The 15712-nt window shown below is 36.7% G+C and overlaps 1 protein-coding gene across 1 annotated transcript in view; it reads left to right on the top strand.

Moving 5' to 3' along the window:
- Positions 1 to 15712, top strand: part of LOC111156834 (zinc finger homeobox 4) — a 155237-nt gene that overhangs the window by 3080 nt on the left and 136445 nt on the right. The window contains exon 2 of the mRNA XM_022517931.1: positions 380 to 882. Coding sequence (XP_022373639.1) covers positions 380 to 882 — 503 coding nt within the window. The remainder of the gene's footprint in view (positions 1 to 379; positions 883 to 15712) is intronic.

Below are 15712 nucleotides of genomic sequence, written 5' to 3'. Positions count from 1 at the left end.
GGGGCAGTATTAGCCAAATCTCATCAAGCTTTTAGACAAATTGCAAAATAACAATTAGTGCTTAGGTAAGTTTATCTAGGCTCTTAAATTGCAAGCACGTGACTGTTTTGTTATGGTATTGATCAACTTTCTTGCCCTCGAAAATACAAATTTCGGAATGACATCACGCCCAGTAGGAGTAATTAAAGCTATCTGATGAGGGAATTTAGAAGTTGAAAGGGATGATTGTAATTGATCCTGATTCAATCCTATTACAGCTTTTTATAGTTTAAGCTCTAGAGAAAGCACATTCCTTGTCAAGACTTTATTTTACAGATTCCTTTGTGTGCGCTGTGTTTTCTAGTCTCTATTTTTCCTTTTAATTTTTTTTTTCCTGTAGTAAATAATGAGCTGCCGCCTGAAATCCGGCTTGCCAGTGGTCAGCTAATGGGTGATGACCTGTCCCTCCTTACTGCAGGAGAGCTGTCACCTTATATCAGTGACCCAACGCTGAAGCTATTCCAGTGTGCGGTTTGCAACAAATTCACCTCTGACAGCCTGGAGGCCCTAAGTGTGCATGTGAGCAGTGAGCGCTCTCTCCCTGAAGAGGAATGGAGGGCTGTCATTGGAGATATCTACCAGTGCAAGCTTTGTAACTACAACACTCAGCTCAAAGCCAACTTCCAGCTCCACTGCAAGACTGATAAACATATGCAGAAATATCAACTGGTGGCTCACATTAAAGAAGGGGGCAAAAACAATGAGTGGAGGCTGAAGTGCATTGCCATTGGCAACCCTGTTCACCTGAAATGTAATGCCTGTGACTACTACACCAACAGTGTGGATAAATTACGCTTGCATACCACCAATCACAGGCATGAGGCGGCCCTGAAGCTCTACAAGGTAAGCAGGGACATCCATTTCCGTCGGCACAGAGTAGAGAAAGGGGATTAACTGTTTCAGAGCTTGGAGCACGAATCTGCAAGTTAAGGGAAAAAAAAGAGAGAGAGAAAAAAATAGAAGGGCAAGGTACACAGTTTCTGCTTAACATGACTAAACGTATCGTGAGATACATGCAATTGGAGAGTTTATTTAAAAGATTTGCCATATGTCCCTTTTATACCTATCTCAGTGGCATGGATTGCTTTACTGGCTTCCCAGAAATAACCTTCTGAGCATTTTCACATATAAAATAATATTGCTATCCCCCTTTTATTGATTAATTAAAAAAAAAAAAACATAGCATCACTCTTGGCTAAGTGTTAATGGTTATAGGGAACAGATCACAAAAACTGTGCCACTTCGTGAATGTCTTTTGTTTGGTGTCAAACAGGGGCGATCTAGACTGTGTGTGTGTGTGTGTGTGTGTTCCGTTGTTTTTCTGTAAGTTTTGAGTAAACACACTCTCCCTTAGCATCAGTTGAAAGTCTTCTCTTTAACTCAGTTGTTTTTTGCATGACCTTTCCCAGCTAGTAATGTTTTTATTCCCTCCACTGGGTGTGGCGCAAATAAAAATGTTCATTAAATGGCAAATATACTTTTATCTTTGCTGGAAAGAACTATGCAGATGTGATGAATATGTGCAACTGGTGAGCACCATTTATTACACAACTTGTCTTGACTTTTTCTAAACCCTAATTACTGGTTAATTTATTTTGTGAGTTTGTTTACTGGATTGGCTTGATTGTCTTGGTTCTTGTACAAATGTAACAGATTCATTTCTATGATGAATAACTTGGTAACTTATTAAAAAGTTCTTTTGTCTAGAGGATATTAAAATTCAGAAAATATTGCAAACCATTAGTCATTGTAACAAGCTGTAAATATGATTACAAAATCCATTTTGCAAGTGTTATCTATTGATTTATACTAGAAATCAGTGATAACTATACTATCAGGAGTCAACCAGCGATTATAATACCTATGGCTTTTCTAATACTATTTCAAACTATAAACACACAGCAAAAAGGGCAGATTGTGGATCTCTAGATCAGGTGCTAGAATTATTTATTTGGATTGGCGCTAGCACTGTTAGTTTGGGTTGTTTCTTGAAGTTCAAATTCTAGATTGACGTACTGAGCGTAAAAACCTGTGGATGTGGCGTGAGAATCTGTAACACTGTTCCTGTGATATCAGTGCTCTGTGGATCAATAACGAAAGCATTAGATTTAGGTTACACAGTTTGAGGGGAGTAGCAGCCCAGTGTAAAATGGCAAGCTTCTAAGTCAATGCTATTGGAAATATAATATACAGGATTAATTGTATTATAATTCACAGGCTTTACCATTCAGTTGTCAACTTTTTTTTTTTCCTGTTGATACCTGACCTATTAAAACTTTTAGAATACCTAGGCGAAAAAAACAAACATTAGGTTTGTATAAATAATAGATCTCGACCCTGGGAGCTATATAGAATATTCATGAACTGTTTATATTCACGCAGCTCCTCTAACACTTTAAATTAACATGTTGTGAATAGAAGATATAAATGTACAAATTTTTCTATTTTATTGATCTCATGTGGGAAGCTAAAGAAAGAGTGTTAGTTTATTTTCTCAGGAAAGGTTGTTTTATCTAATTGTTTGATGATTATTTAAACGTGTGTGTATCTGTGGCTGTTAAGTTTATTCATCCTTTCCTTGACTATGAGTTGATCTCCCTCACTATCTGCAGAGCAATTTGCTAAGTGTCAGAGTTAGTGTTGAAGTTTCTTTTCAGGGGGAGTTGGATATTGCCTTCGAATGTAACAACCAAATGAGATAAAAGCTTGTTTATAAAGAAGGCTTTAAAGCAGAGAGAGCTTGAGATCCCAGAACGAAAGAATAAATGTACTCTTCCCTTAAAAATGTTATAAAGTCATATAAAAATGTACTTGTCCCCCCTCTTCTTTATTTGCTTATCTCTTAAATGCTCAAGTGTCTTTGCAGGCTAGTGTCTAAAAAATGGTCCGCCAACAAACAAAAACATACTTCAAACAAACTTACCTTGAATTAAAAGAAGATTGAGGAGATAAATATTTGAGCTACTGAAACTGGGTATTGGACAATCGAACTATATTATTTTGTATTATCCTTCAAGGGGCATTCATTATTTCTAGTAGTAACTAGAAAAATACTCCAGAGTAGTAGTGTGTTGAGGGTGCCTTTTCGAAACTGATTTACAGAAACTGTCTGAGTCCGACATAGAGGATTTTTCAAGTGTAGTAATGAGAATATTAGCAAGCTTGGTTGGCTTGTGTCGGCAAAATGAAATTGCTTCATAAGTAACATTAATTGCTTTTAAATGAGAACCTAACAAATTGGCCTGGGCCTGGAAAAAAAAAATGATGGTTTATAATGGGCTAAAATATTAAAATTAGACTTAAAATAGTTTCTAAGTTAATGACTAGACAATAATCTCCTATATAATTCATTTTCATTAGGAGTTTAATTTACATCATTTTGCATCGTGAATTATTCAGACTTTAAGGGAAAGTGACAAGTAGCAATTTTAAGACAAATACAGAGCTGTGAGAAAACAGCTTTCCTTGTTATTGACAACATATTGATTCATAACACTCTAAATGTGATGATGTGTCCGTTCAATTTGAATAGACCACTTTACTTCTTGCATTGTCAACCTGGAGCAGTATTACGAAAAGAAGTGGGTGTCCTTATTCCAGTTTAAGGAGGTTAAAGGTTAAAGGTTAAGGGTTAGCTTGAAAGCATCATCTGCCTAGCTGCTTAACTTTAAACTGATCAATTTAATGAAAATCTGTTTTACAGATGTTGTTTTAATGTATTTGGCAGGATTTAGGCAGCTTTAACATTAGACTATGCTAGTAAAAATTATTTCTTTATTTGACCAGAACAACACCTTTCCTTTTATGTTTAAGGTAGAAGGCTTGCGGGTTATGGTATTTTGGCAAAGGACCCAGAGGCAGAATGTGTTGATGATCTTTCCATATGGACTCAAAAAAGAATACCTTTATGTCTATTGCTAACGATGACTGCAAAAACAAACAAAGCTGTATTCATTTTTTTGGCAGTATTATTTTCCTTAGAATTTTTTAAAAAATGAATTTTGTTATTGTTAAGGAAATCTTACTCACTTCTTCAAGCAGAATGCTCTGAAGCCCTGAGCATTATTCAATTTTGATTTTTCCTCCAGAAATTTTAATGGTGAAACAAAATTGGTCTAGGAAATTAAAACAATAAAATGAAACTACAGATTGCCCCTAACCTTCTCCTTCCATGTATAAAAGTGTATTTAAGTGAGATTAACGAATACTGAGTGCATAGATAGCTACAGTCAGTGTCGTAAGGTAAAGTGTGCACGTGCATGTACCTACATCAACATCCAGATCTGGAGATGATGCGAAGGCAGTGTTTCTTAGCTAACTGCTTCATTGGATTCAATTATATTCTTCTAACTTCACACCTTTGGGTCCTCTACAAATTCTTGTCAGTTGGTATTCACAGAATACATCCTCAATATTTGTAAGATGAATAAGTAAATAGCCTGAGATAAGTGTTAAAGAAACCTTGTTACTTCCAACCCTCATTTAAAAAAAAATTAAATGCATTACAATCGGTCTCCTCCTTAAATGATCCCCAACTTTTTCTAAAGAGTTGAGTAAAAAGTTATAACGGAAACCACTTAGCACTACATATTCAAGCCTCAGAAGAACAAATGCGACTTTGGCCATATTTCAGTTTTACAGTTAAGTTTATTCTTGGCTCAGAACAGACAAGACTTTTCCAGCCAGCTGATTGGTTTACCCCCATCCTAGGTAGGGCTTGCAAATCCTCTCGCCACACCTGCACGTCAGCTGCTCTTATAATATTATATGTATTTTTAAGTGAGGTGTTCACAGCTTTGCTGGTTCAAAGTCAAAAGCTTAATCATACCAGCCTTTTTCCTTCCTGCATCTGCTAGTAGTGAAGCAGAATAGTCTGTCTGAATTCCATAATGCTATTTTCATATTTGGATTTCAAATTGGCTGAGAACAGTGAATGAATCTCTTGTCTCCATGGTGAGCAAAAGAACACACGTGGGATTTAGTCCTAGGTAACTTTTAGTGTAACATTCCCCCAAGGAACATTTTTGGAGTTTTCTCATTATCCATGTTATGGATGAAAGCATCCGGGTTAAGAACTAAAATCAAGGTGTGGGGGAGGGTCACAGAAGAGAATGCAAAGAACCACGTTGGGAAAAGTATGTGGCAAGGAAATAAAAAACGGAATAATTAGCTTTGCCTACATTTTTTTTTTTTTAACTAGTAGGAAATAATTACCCAATCAGTTTGGAATTAACAAAGAATCACAAGCATTTTCATTTCAATAGGCCTGAGTCCAACTTTGCAATTTAAAATCAAATACACCAGATATGTACCGTTTCAATTATTGAACTGTCATTGTCCCGGTGTGATGGTAAAAGAGGTCAGGAGATTGTGTGGTACGCATTTGCATAAAAGTCATTGTGCAGAAGGAAATTGGAATATGTGTGTGTATCTAAGAAACCAAAACAGGTTTTTCTTAATCTTATTCTAGTCATTTGTTTAGATGAAGAAAGCTGTTTTCAGAGATAAACAAAAGTTATTCTTTTCTGTTGCCAAACATTAACCTGAATATGGAAATTTTTTATACTTTTTGGTATTAGTTTCCGATTTATGTTTCTTTAAAGGTTGAAATGCACTGTGAAATTTAATTCCGGTTGCAGGATTTCTTTTTAAAAAAGTAATCACAACTCAAATTATTCTATTGTGTTCTCATATGAAAAGACAAGGCAGAGGTTGAAAAAAAAAACAGTTTCTGTGGTGGAACAATAATGTGTGCTTCCATAATACTTATAACTAATAAATACGCAGATCAAATGGAGAGGAGCTGGTTAGCTAATAGCAACTAATAAATCACTGGTGTTTTCAGATCGCAGTGTAATTGGCCAACCCTATCTGCTACGTCTCCTTCTGTTTTTAAGCCTGACATTTGCTGAAGCGTAGCTATGTGTTACAGGACGGCTACTCCAGCACAAATAGGGACTTTCTCACTGCTTTCCCGTGGCAAGTGCTATATTACATTGTGAACTGAGAACCCCCTTTGTACGCCCCTGGAAAAAAAAATCACTAAAAATCTGTCTATCCAAATATAAAATGTGTATGTTAATGCACATCAGCCCCTAAAAGGATTACTTTAGACCAGGCATTAGCAAGTTACTACATCCATGTCAGAACTGATAAAGTGATTTTTAGTGTGTGAAATTGTTAACAAACCCAGACAAAATTTTGAGAAAGCTAAGTGTACAAAGGAACCTTCCCATTTTATCTTTGGCGTGTCTTTCCTTGACCAGCGCTACCATCTCCCAACACGTCAGGCACACGCTAGCACACTCTTCTCTGTTTCTCTGAAATCCTTACTGTTTTATCCCACCTGGATCTTCTCTTCATGGAAGTGCTCCATGTTGCAAGATTACCCATCTAATTCCCCAAAGAAAACTAGCATTCTCTTAATTAAAGGGAAAGAAGCCGTTTCATAAAAGCAGAATAATGCAGCCAAAGGTGTAAATGACTTTCAAGTCTTTCCCTGGGTGCATTCTGTTTTGAAGGAACTGCTCAATCTGGATAAATTTTCGAATGTGTGAGAGGGTGTAGTAATGTTGTCAGGGATGGGGATTGGGTAGGGCAGAGCCCCACTTTGAGAGCTTCCCTCACTTACCTCCTTCTGAACCCACACTGCCCCCCACACATCAAACAGCCCCTCATCTCAGAAACACAGTAAAAAATTTGACACTACGATTCACTTCACTTCAGGACCATGTCAAGTCATACTTTATGACTTATATTATGGTTTTTGTGTAACTTGTGTTCATTCTGTCTCATGTGAGGTGTAGGTATGGTTTAACCAAAAGTAGTAAATCGCTGATGCGTCACCCGCCCTGAGGTCATTTAGGTAATGCAGACAAAGGTGTTACCTCATAATTAATGTGCTCTCCCTGTGTGCTTCTTTGGCTTCAGTGTAATAGTCCCTGTCAGTGGAGCTTGTTTAAAATTGCTGAAATGTTCAAATGGGTGCTGGGATGCCACGCGGTAATGCAGCCAGAGTCATATGTTAACCAGGCCTCGTGCTGCTGAAAGGGTCTTGGCCCCGGGTGGAGTGAGGAGGAGCTGGCATGTGCATAATGACCGTGGTTCTGCTTCCAGAACATCTGGCCTGCCTGAGTTCTACTGGAAATGCTTTACCAAGTTTGCTTTGAGTCTGAGCCTATGTGCAGGCTGAGTTCAATTAGACGTGGAGATTTGTTCATTATTCAGATAATTCAAGCCTTAAAAGGCACTTTTCCCAAATTATCAGTGTATTTCAGGAAAGCTCTTGACGATAAGACTTACTCAAGTAAGAGCAGCGATGGAGGCCCAGCCCCTATAGCCTATGAGGAAACGTCGTCACAGATCCTATAACCTCAGAGGAATGTGGGGATTGGTAGGGGCCCAAAGGCTGGTGTTCTGTTTGCAGAATACCTGAATGATACCCCAAGTTTTATACTTCTCGTAGATACAGAAGCATTGATTGAGCACTTACTGTGTGCCAGCTCATGGTCTCTGTTGATGGAAGTTGTGTCCCATTAATATGGTAGGGTGTAAGCCATCTTCTCTAGGGTGATGCTTCCGAACTCACTCTGTTCTTCCAGTGGCAGGGAGAGTAATAAAATTAAGGTTTGAACCCCATACACTAGCCTTCAAAAGCTTCATAGCTTTTCTTTGACAGTGGCTGGTCAAAGGACCGAATGTGACTGTTCTGTTGGGTCATCAGTAGTTGTAGGGCACTGTCACTTGATCATCTTGACTTCTTGTTGTTCTCTTGCATTGCAAGACTTTATTGATCAGTTTTAGACAAGGGTCATGGTGGGAATTTAAGGCAGTACAGAGCTTTTCTATTAGTTGGCACATTTATGGTTTCTTCATATGTGAGGATGATGCTACTGATGTATGACCTAGAAAATGAAGAAGAAAACCACTTAATAAAGAATGCAAAACGTTAGATTACACTGTCAGTCAACCCCCTTATAGGATCAGGATGCTAATTTAGTTTGACTTTTGAAGAATCTTCGTGAGTTCAGTTTATAATACTGTCAGTCAGAGTTCTCCTCCAAGAAAAATTATTACAAGGACAAGATTGTTATTGTCCTAGATAATAACAGTTATATGTGGCAACATTTTGTTTCACTTGGTTTTATAACCTTATATTAATATTCTAGTTTTCTTATCTTTAAGGAAAAATACCTTTGTAGCTTTGAGTATAATATATGTATTATATTAAATATGTACATGTCAATATAAAAGTATATTGGGCCATACACACAATACTTTATTGATTCAGATTTTCCTAAAGCCCTTCTTTGACTGGAAACATTAGGTAGCATAGAATACGCAACTCTCCATTCTTGTTGCTTACAAAATAAATGTCAAGGTTGTGTTTTCCCATTAAGCAATCTTTTAAAGAGTAATGTAGAGGAAGGTTAAAGTTGAAAAATTCTATGTCTCTGGTTATCTGCTGATAAAATTAGTGGAATGCAGAGCTGAAGATGGCAATAAATGAGTTATTGATAGGTCCAACTGTACTGCTTAACTCAGGTTTGGGAGGGAAGCTTTTAAAGTTTTGAAATATTGAGTTTTTCATCCATGATGGTGTCCTGTGTCAAGAAGAGCCTCGTTTATAAATAGATTTGGCAATTTATTGTCTATGTATGATTGATGAGATACTGGGAAGATATCTTACCAATAATATCCCTTCTTCTGTTGCCAAATATTCTGTCAAAGGTAAAACCATATGGATAATTGACATCCATTTATCTATTTAAAAAGAGGACATAGGCTGACAACAATCATAAGAAGTTAGACTTTTCATTTGTATTATCTGATTTTACTCTTCCTAACAGTTATGTGTTATTGTTCCGATTTTGACATATGGGAAATTGAGATTCAGAACAAAATGCCTTGCTCAAGCCCTCACAGACAGTGAGGACCTGTGCTGGAGTTCTAGCCCACATTATGAGGCTCTGTTAATAAGAAAACTTTCCATTGCGCTTGAGGATAGGAAGAGCAGAGAGTGGGAAAGGAAAAGGAAGGCCAGAGTGCCAGAGGCAAACATAACAATTTTGTCTAGAGCTTAATCATTTCGGAGCCCACTCTTAATCTTTCAAGTGAGCAGATTCCCTTAAAGACACTGCAGATGTGATGTGACGCAAGAGCGGGCCAGTGTGAACACAGCCAACTAGAATGATGAACTTAACACCTGTTGGGTCATCGACAAGCTGAAAGGAGAAACTGGTAGTTAAAATTGTTGCCTGAATATCTCCTGCCACAGCAGAATTCTTTCCCTTTAAAGAAACTTTTTTTTGCTGGCATTTTTGGGTGTTTGGTGTATTAAATAGAAAGAACTAATAGAATATTTATCACTTCTAGTGCCTGAGCTCTCAATGCTTGCAAGTTAAGCACCTTTGGAAGCTGCATTAATTCATTCAGGTCGCCAGGGTATTTCAGCAGTAATGTACTAAATGGTACCCCGCTGACCTGAAAGAGGGAATGTGCCTTCCTAAGCATTTAACTTCCTAAACAGGAACAACTAAAGCACAGTCTACTCTCTGCCCAGAGCTCAATTCCCTTTTCCTGGCATCCTTATAACTACTGGAGGGAGTCCTATTCACTTGCTACTTACTTACTTAGTTTTTAAAAAATAATCTTGTTTTGAATTATTATTATTATTATTTTGCTTTTATTTTTCACTTCTTACTTTCATCCATTTTAGTTACAAGGTTCCAGAAATTTTCTTTTCACTGTATGTTTCTTTTTTTTTCTTTTTCTTTCTTTTTTTTTTTTTTAAGATTTGTTATTTATTTATTTGACAGAGGGAGAGAGATCACAAGCAGGCAGGGCAGTAGGCAGAGAGAGAGGAGGAAGCAGGCTCCCTGCTGAGCAGAGAGCCCGATGTGAGGCTTGATCCCAGGACCCTGAGATCATGACCTGAGCCGAAGGCAGAGGCTTAACCCACTGAGCCACCCAGGCACCCCTCTACTGTATGTTTCTAATGCACTCCCTTCCTCTCTCTCCTTGAAATTTTGTTAATGATTCCAACGTAAAGCCCCAAATCTCCTTTGAACTATTCTCATTGACTCAACTTAAAGAGATGCTGGGGGTAAAATCTTGCGTTCCTAAACCTGGCTGCCTCTTCCTGCAAAAAAGTGTCAGTCATTAATGTTGTTGCAGTTGACCACTTTCATTAATGAAACGTTCTTCTATTGAAAAGCAAGAATTGTCTCTGTTTGGGAATGACAGAATTGTTAGCAATACGGAGTCTCCCAATATCTGTAACTGGTGTGTGTAAAGCATGCAAACACAGTCTGATAATTATAATGCGTAGTACCTTTCAAAGGCTTCAGATATTTCTAGCTATTCATTTGGCACGCCTGAAAATAACACCAGCATATATCCTTAGGGCCTAAAACCATTCATTGTTCAACTGTGAGAAATCAGGTAGCAAGTCTGATTGCCATCACCTCTGAAAGAGAGTCAGTTTTCAAGGCATCTCCTTTAAACTCAACATCTATTAGCACTTACCACTGAGTAGTAAGTGACACCAGACATGGGGAGGGGAAAGAGGATTCTTAATTTTCACATCAAATAAATAGTGTTGTTTTAAAAAATAAAATTAACATGCCAAAATAGGAATGATGCAAACACCAGAATATACATTTTAGAATTTGGTTTGTTTGGTGAATCTATATTACACAGTGCTTTAGAAGGGAGAAAACTGTCTCCTCTTTACTATGTCATACTTCTTAAACCAAGGCCCCTCAGTGTCCTTTGAGAAATAATTTGGCTAAAAGCAAGTTCTGGGTTATTATTACCTTTTGTTTATTATAATTTTTATTAGCACATTAAGTAATTTTAAAAACCCTATTTGGATGGAACAATTTTACCAAGTTTTTCCATGATGAGTATTCTCTGAGAAGAATAACCAAATAACCAAACTCATAACCAAGTTCCTGAAAAATAGACCCAAGGGGAATTCATAAATAACTTTTTTTCAGAGAAATACAGTCATTGGCTCTTGTAATTCTTTAAATATTAGAAAAACCAAGATGGGCTTTATGAAGAATTACTTAGTTTTTAGAGTGCTCATTCTCAACACAGAGGATAGAATTACCATCTTTAACTCATAAACGCAAAAACGTGTTCCTAATTGCTTAATTTTGTAGACAATTCTTTAGATACATGTTTCCAGATAGACCCTCAAGTATAATATTTACTTATAAGTCTTTATGATATGTACTAGGTAATTTTGCTTCTTCTTCTTCTTCTTTTTTTTTTTTTTTTTGGCTTATTAGTCAGATTTTCTTTATTTTTTTAAATTAACATATAATGTATTATTTGTTTCAGGGGTACAGATCTGTGACTCATCAGCCTTACACAATTCACAGCACTCTCCATAGCACATGCCCTCCCCAATGTCCATCACCCAACACCCCATCCATCCCACTCTCCTCCCCTCCAGCAACCCTCAGTTTGTTTCCTGAGATTAGGATTCTCTTATGGTTGTCTACTTCCCCAGTCCCATCTTGTTTCGTTTTTCCCTCCCTTCCCCCATGGCCCCCTGCCCTGCCTTCTTGTAGAACTATGGCTACCCCTTTAATTATGATGGCTTGATAACTTACTGGAAAATCATTGATACAGAAGTACGTTGAAATTAACATATATATACATATATACATACATAGATATACATGTTAACACTTTTCCAAAAGTGAACAATTTAATCCTTTATCAATGGGTGTAGAAAAATGCGGATTTAGGGGCACCTGTGTGGCTGCCTTTGGCTCAGGTCATGATCTCAGGGTCCTGGGATCTAGTCCCATGTTGGCTCTCTGCTCAGCAGGGTGTCTGCTTCTCTCTCTCCCTCTCAAATAAATAAATAAAATCTTAAAAAGAAAAAGAAAAATGTGGATATATTCAGGTCTCATGTGTTAAGTAGTTGAAAAGGCAAAATGCCAGTACTCCAGTAATGTTTTCAGTACATATCCAGGGACACCTACTTATAATTATTTTATTCAAACTGTAGAAAAAATTGCATGCATCCATATGTGTGTGTTTGTGTGTGCTCATGAGCGCGTACACGCGTTTGTGTGTGTGTGTGTATAAGATAGAAAGAAGAATACAGTATATGAAGACTTGTTTTTAAAAAATTGATGAAGATCATGAGTTAATCATTAATACCCACTTACTCCGTTTTTAAGTAAATGGCAGAAATCTCTTCCTGCACATTGTAAGTGTTCTCAGTCTCTAGAGATAATAAACCTTTGATGATGTTGTGCAAGACTCGTCAGCAAGCACTGAAATCAGTTCTGTATGTACACATGACTAATCAAAGGTTCAGGGAACAGGATATGATTTGGTAAAAGTGATAGGTTTCCAAAAAGTAAATGGCCTCACTAATTGTGGGAGCACATTAAGCCTTTTTTCTCCTTACAAAAGGCAGGGTCTAGTCCCCTATTGGAGCAGATACCTTTTCACAAAGCCTTAAGCACTACGTGTTTTTAAAAATTATCTTTAAAAGCAAAGCTGTTCTCAAATGAATGCCTACCTAATTAGTGCTCTATTCTTTTCTTTGTCTTAAAGTTACAACAGATACCATAAGACGTTTAGACTCAGAATGATCCTTGAAACTCAGGGAACTGGGTAACCAGAACAAATAACTTCTTAAGCCAATCAAATGGATGATGTCCACAGTGGAAAAATGATGGAATAAGACAACAATCTCAATAATTAAGCAGGACATTATATAGAAAAATGTGACTACAAGTTTCAAGAAGTCAGTTCTAAATCAGAAACAGAAGAAACTAAAGTTATATGCTACAAAATCTACCATGTGAACAGTACAATGAATGTTGTCTTCTGCTTTGCGGCTTTTAAAAAAATTTGCATATATGTTGATATAGAATTTATATTTATTGAATCTGATTGATATAGAATTCATATTCCATGCAATTCAACCATTTAAATTATACAATGAAATATTTCATCTTTTAAAAAAATTTTTTGAAGTAATCTCTGTGTCCAATGTGGGGCTCAAACTTACAACTCCAAGATCAAGAGCCCCATGCTCCCCCGACTGAGACAGGCAGGCACCCCACAATGAAATGGAGTTTTTTTAAGACTAGTCACAGAAGTATGCAGCCATCAACATAATCAATTTCAGAACATTTTCAACACTCCAGAAAGAAATCCTGTCCAATTTAGTCCACCCCTGAATAATCCTATCCCTGATCTCCTGGCCCTAGGCAACCACAAGTTGCTTTCTGTCTGTGTAGATTTGCCTGTTCTGGGCATTTCATATAAATGGAATTTATACTATATGTGGCACTTTATGACTGACTTCTTTCACTTAGCATAATATTTTCAAAATCCATCCATATTGTAGTGTGCCTCTGTATTCATACCTTTTTATTTTATTTTATTTTATTTTAAATTATTTATTTAAATGCAGTTTACTTAACATATACTATATTATAGGGGTACAATTTAGTGATTCATCAATTGCAGATAACACCCAGGGTTCATTACATCAAGTGCCCCTCCCTTAATGCCCATCACCCTGGTACCCCATCCTCTCACCCACCTTCTTAGCTTTCTATTATGGGATTTCCATTGTATGGATAAACTGCATTTTCTTAATCCTCTCTTCAGCTGGTGGTGTTTCCACTTTTTGGCTATTAGGAGTAACGATGCTGTGAACATTTGTGGACAAGTGTTTCTGTGGACATATGTTTTTGTTTCTCTTTGATATTCATCCAAGAGTGGCATTGCTGCATTGGCCATCACTGTGTCAACTTCACTGTCATTTCTGCTGGTTACTTCTTCTTTTGTACCTGGTCAGCTCCTTCCTTTTCTTTAATTCTTTAAATATTTCTTTCCTTCTTTTTTTTTTTTTTCTCCCCAATCACCCAACCTTATGCATCTTCTGCTCTACTTTGGCCAATGAATTCAGGGAAGAAATTAACACTAACATTTCCTGAGCACTTATTAGGTGGTGGATAATGATCTTCTAAGTTAAAAAAATAATTAACTCATTAAATCAAACAGCAACCCTATTAGGTTAGTACTATTATTATGCCCATCTTGAAGATGAGGAATTAAAGCAATGAAAGCTTAATTTATCCAACATGACATACCTGGTAAGAGTGACAACAGAGTCAGGATTTGAACTCATTTTGACCGGTTCCAGCACCCACGGTCTTAAATAGGACATTGTGTCACAACAGAGCTCTTTCATTGAGAAGGATGCCTGGAGTGGAAAGCCTAGTTTGTGGCAGAAGGGATGGAAATGATAGTGTAACTATAATTGTCAATCTTTGAGAAGGATGTGAATCTCCTGAGAGAGAAAAAGAGGTAATTATGAGGTAGATAGAGATTGAGAAAGTTTGGGATAGCAAATTAGAAAAAAATCGCTGGTAACAGTATATACTTAAGTTCTTTTTTTCTTTTCTTTCTTTCTTTCTTCTTCTTTTTTTTTTTTTTTTGGTTCATAGCATGTTCTTTGAAAAATATCTATAACTGAATTCTCCTTATTTGTGGGAATGCAAAATTGGAATATCTTATGATAACTTAAATTTACTGAAGGAGTTTTGTTAGATTAATGTTCTAGTAATACACAAATGCTTATTTGTTCTCATTCACTGAAAACATGCTGTGCTGGACCCAAGGTGAGTAAGACAGACACAAAGGGTATATGATTCAGTTCCTGTCCTCAAGGAGCTCACCAGTCTTTAGAAGAAAATATATAATGCTTTTTATTTGTGCTTTTTTTTCACTTGTGATTTTGCCCTGTTTAACAGCCTTTCTGAATTCCAGAAGTTTACAGAGACATTTTTAGTACTTTCTACAACACATTTTAGCAATGTTTACTCCTTTGTGTCATCTAGAAAGTTAATATTTAGATTTCCTGTGGTATTGGGAGAAAGAATTAGATTCCTGCCTTGCAGAACTTTGACAGAGAGTGGTTGTTTGCTTTCACACCAGTAAAGATGTTGTCCCATTGTTGAAAAATAATGTATAGTATCAGCATAATTTGAGTTTTTGCTCTCTTTTTCCCCTCCCTCCTCACCTATGTGATGTTTGTGAGTGTGATTTTTATGTTTTCATAATGGATAAACTGAAATATTAGTTGGCACCTTTTTTGGCTAACTAGAAGGATTTTCTTTTTGTAGGTATAAAGGCAGAAATACAATTTTTAAAAAATATCTGATCTAATTAGTTACTGGTAAAATAGTCTTAATATTTTATCTATAGCTATTGAGATATCATCCTATTTTATTCAGCAATTATTAATGTTCCTTGACGTTTTCAATTTCCAAAGACCTTCTGATCTTCATAAAGCCTATTGACATGGGTATAGTGAGGTCAGGGGTTGGGCTGCCAGTGTTCCTACTGTTAGAACATAGCATTGCATAATTTCTCCTTTCTGTTTTACTATGAAAAAAAAATTAAGGAGAAATTGTACAAGAAAACATAAGCTCCCATATTATCTCATGCTAAAAGATTCTCTGGAGCTGCTTTCTTGAGATTAAAACACAGTAAAAACAGAAATTGCCTATGTCAGCCCTAATGTCTATGAATACTAACAAGCTTAATAAGCAATGACAAGGTAGGTCTCACTTTCTGATACCTTCCCGTTATTACCAAATTGAGGGTGCAGGGTGGTGAGAAG

Source organism: Enhydra lutris, unplaced genomic scaffold, assembly GCF_002288905.1.
Source record: "Enhydra lutris kenyoni isolate GAN:26980312 unplaced genomic scaffold, ASM228890v2 scaffoldscaffold49, whole genome shotgun sequence".
Classification (NCBI taxonomy): domain Eukaryota; kingdom Metazoa; phylum Chordata; class Mammalia; order Carnivora; family Mustelidae; genus Enhydra; species Enhydra lutris.
Note: the sequence above shows the minus strand (reverse complement) of the source record. Positions and strands in the feature narration are given on the sequence as shown.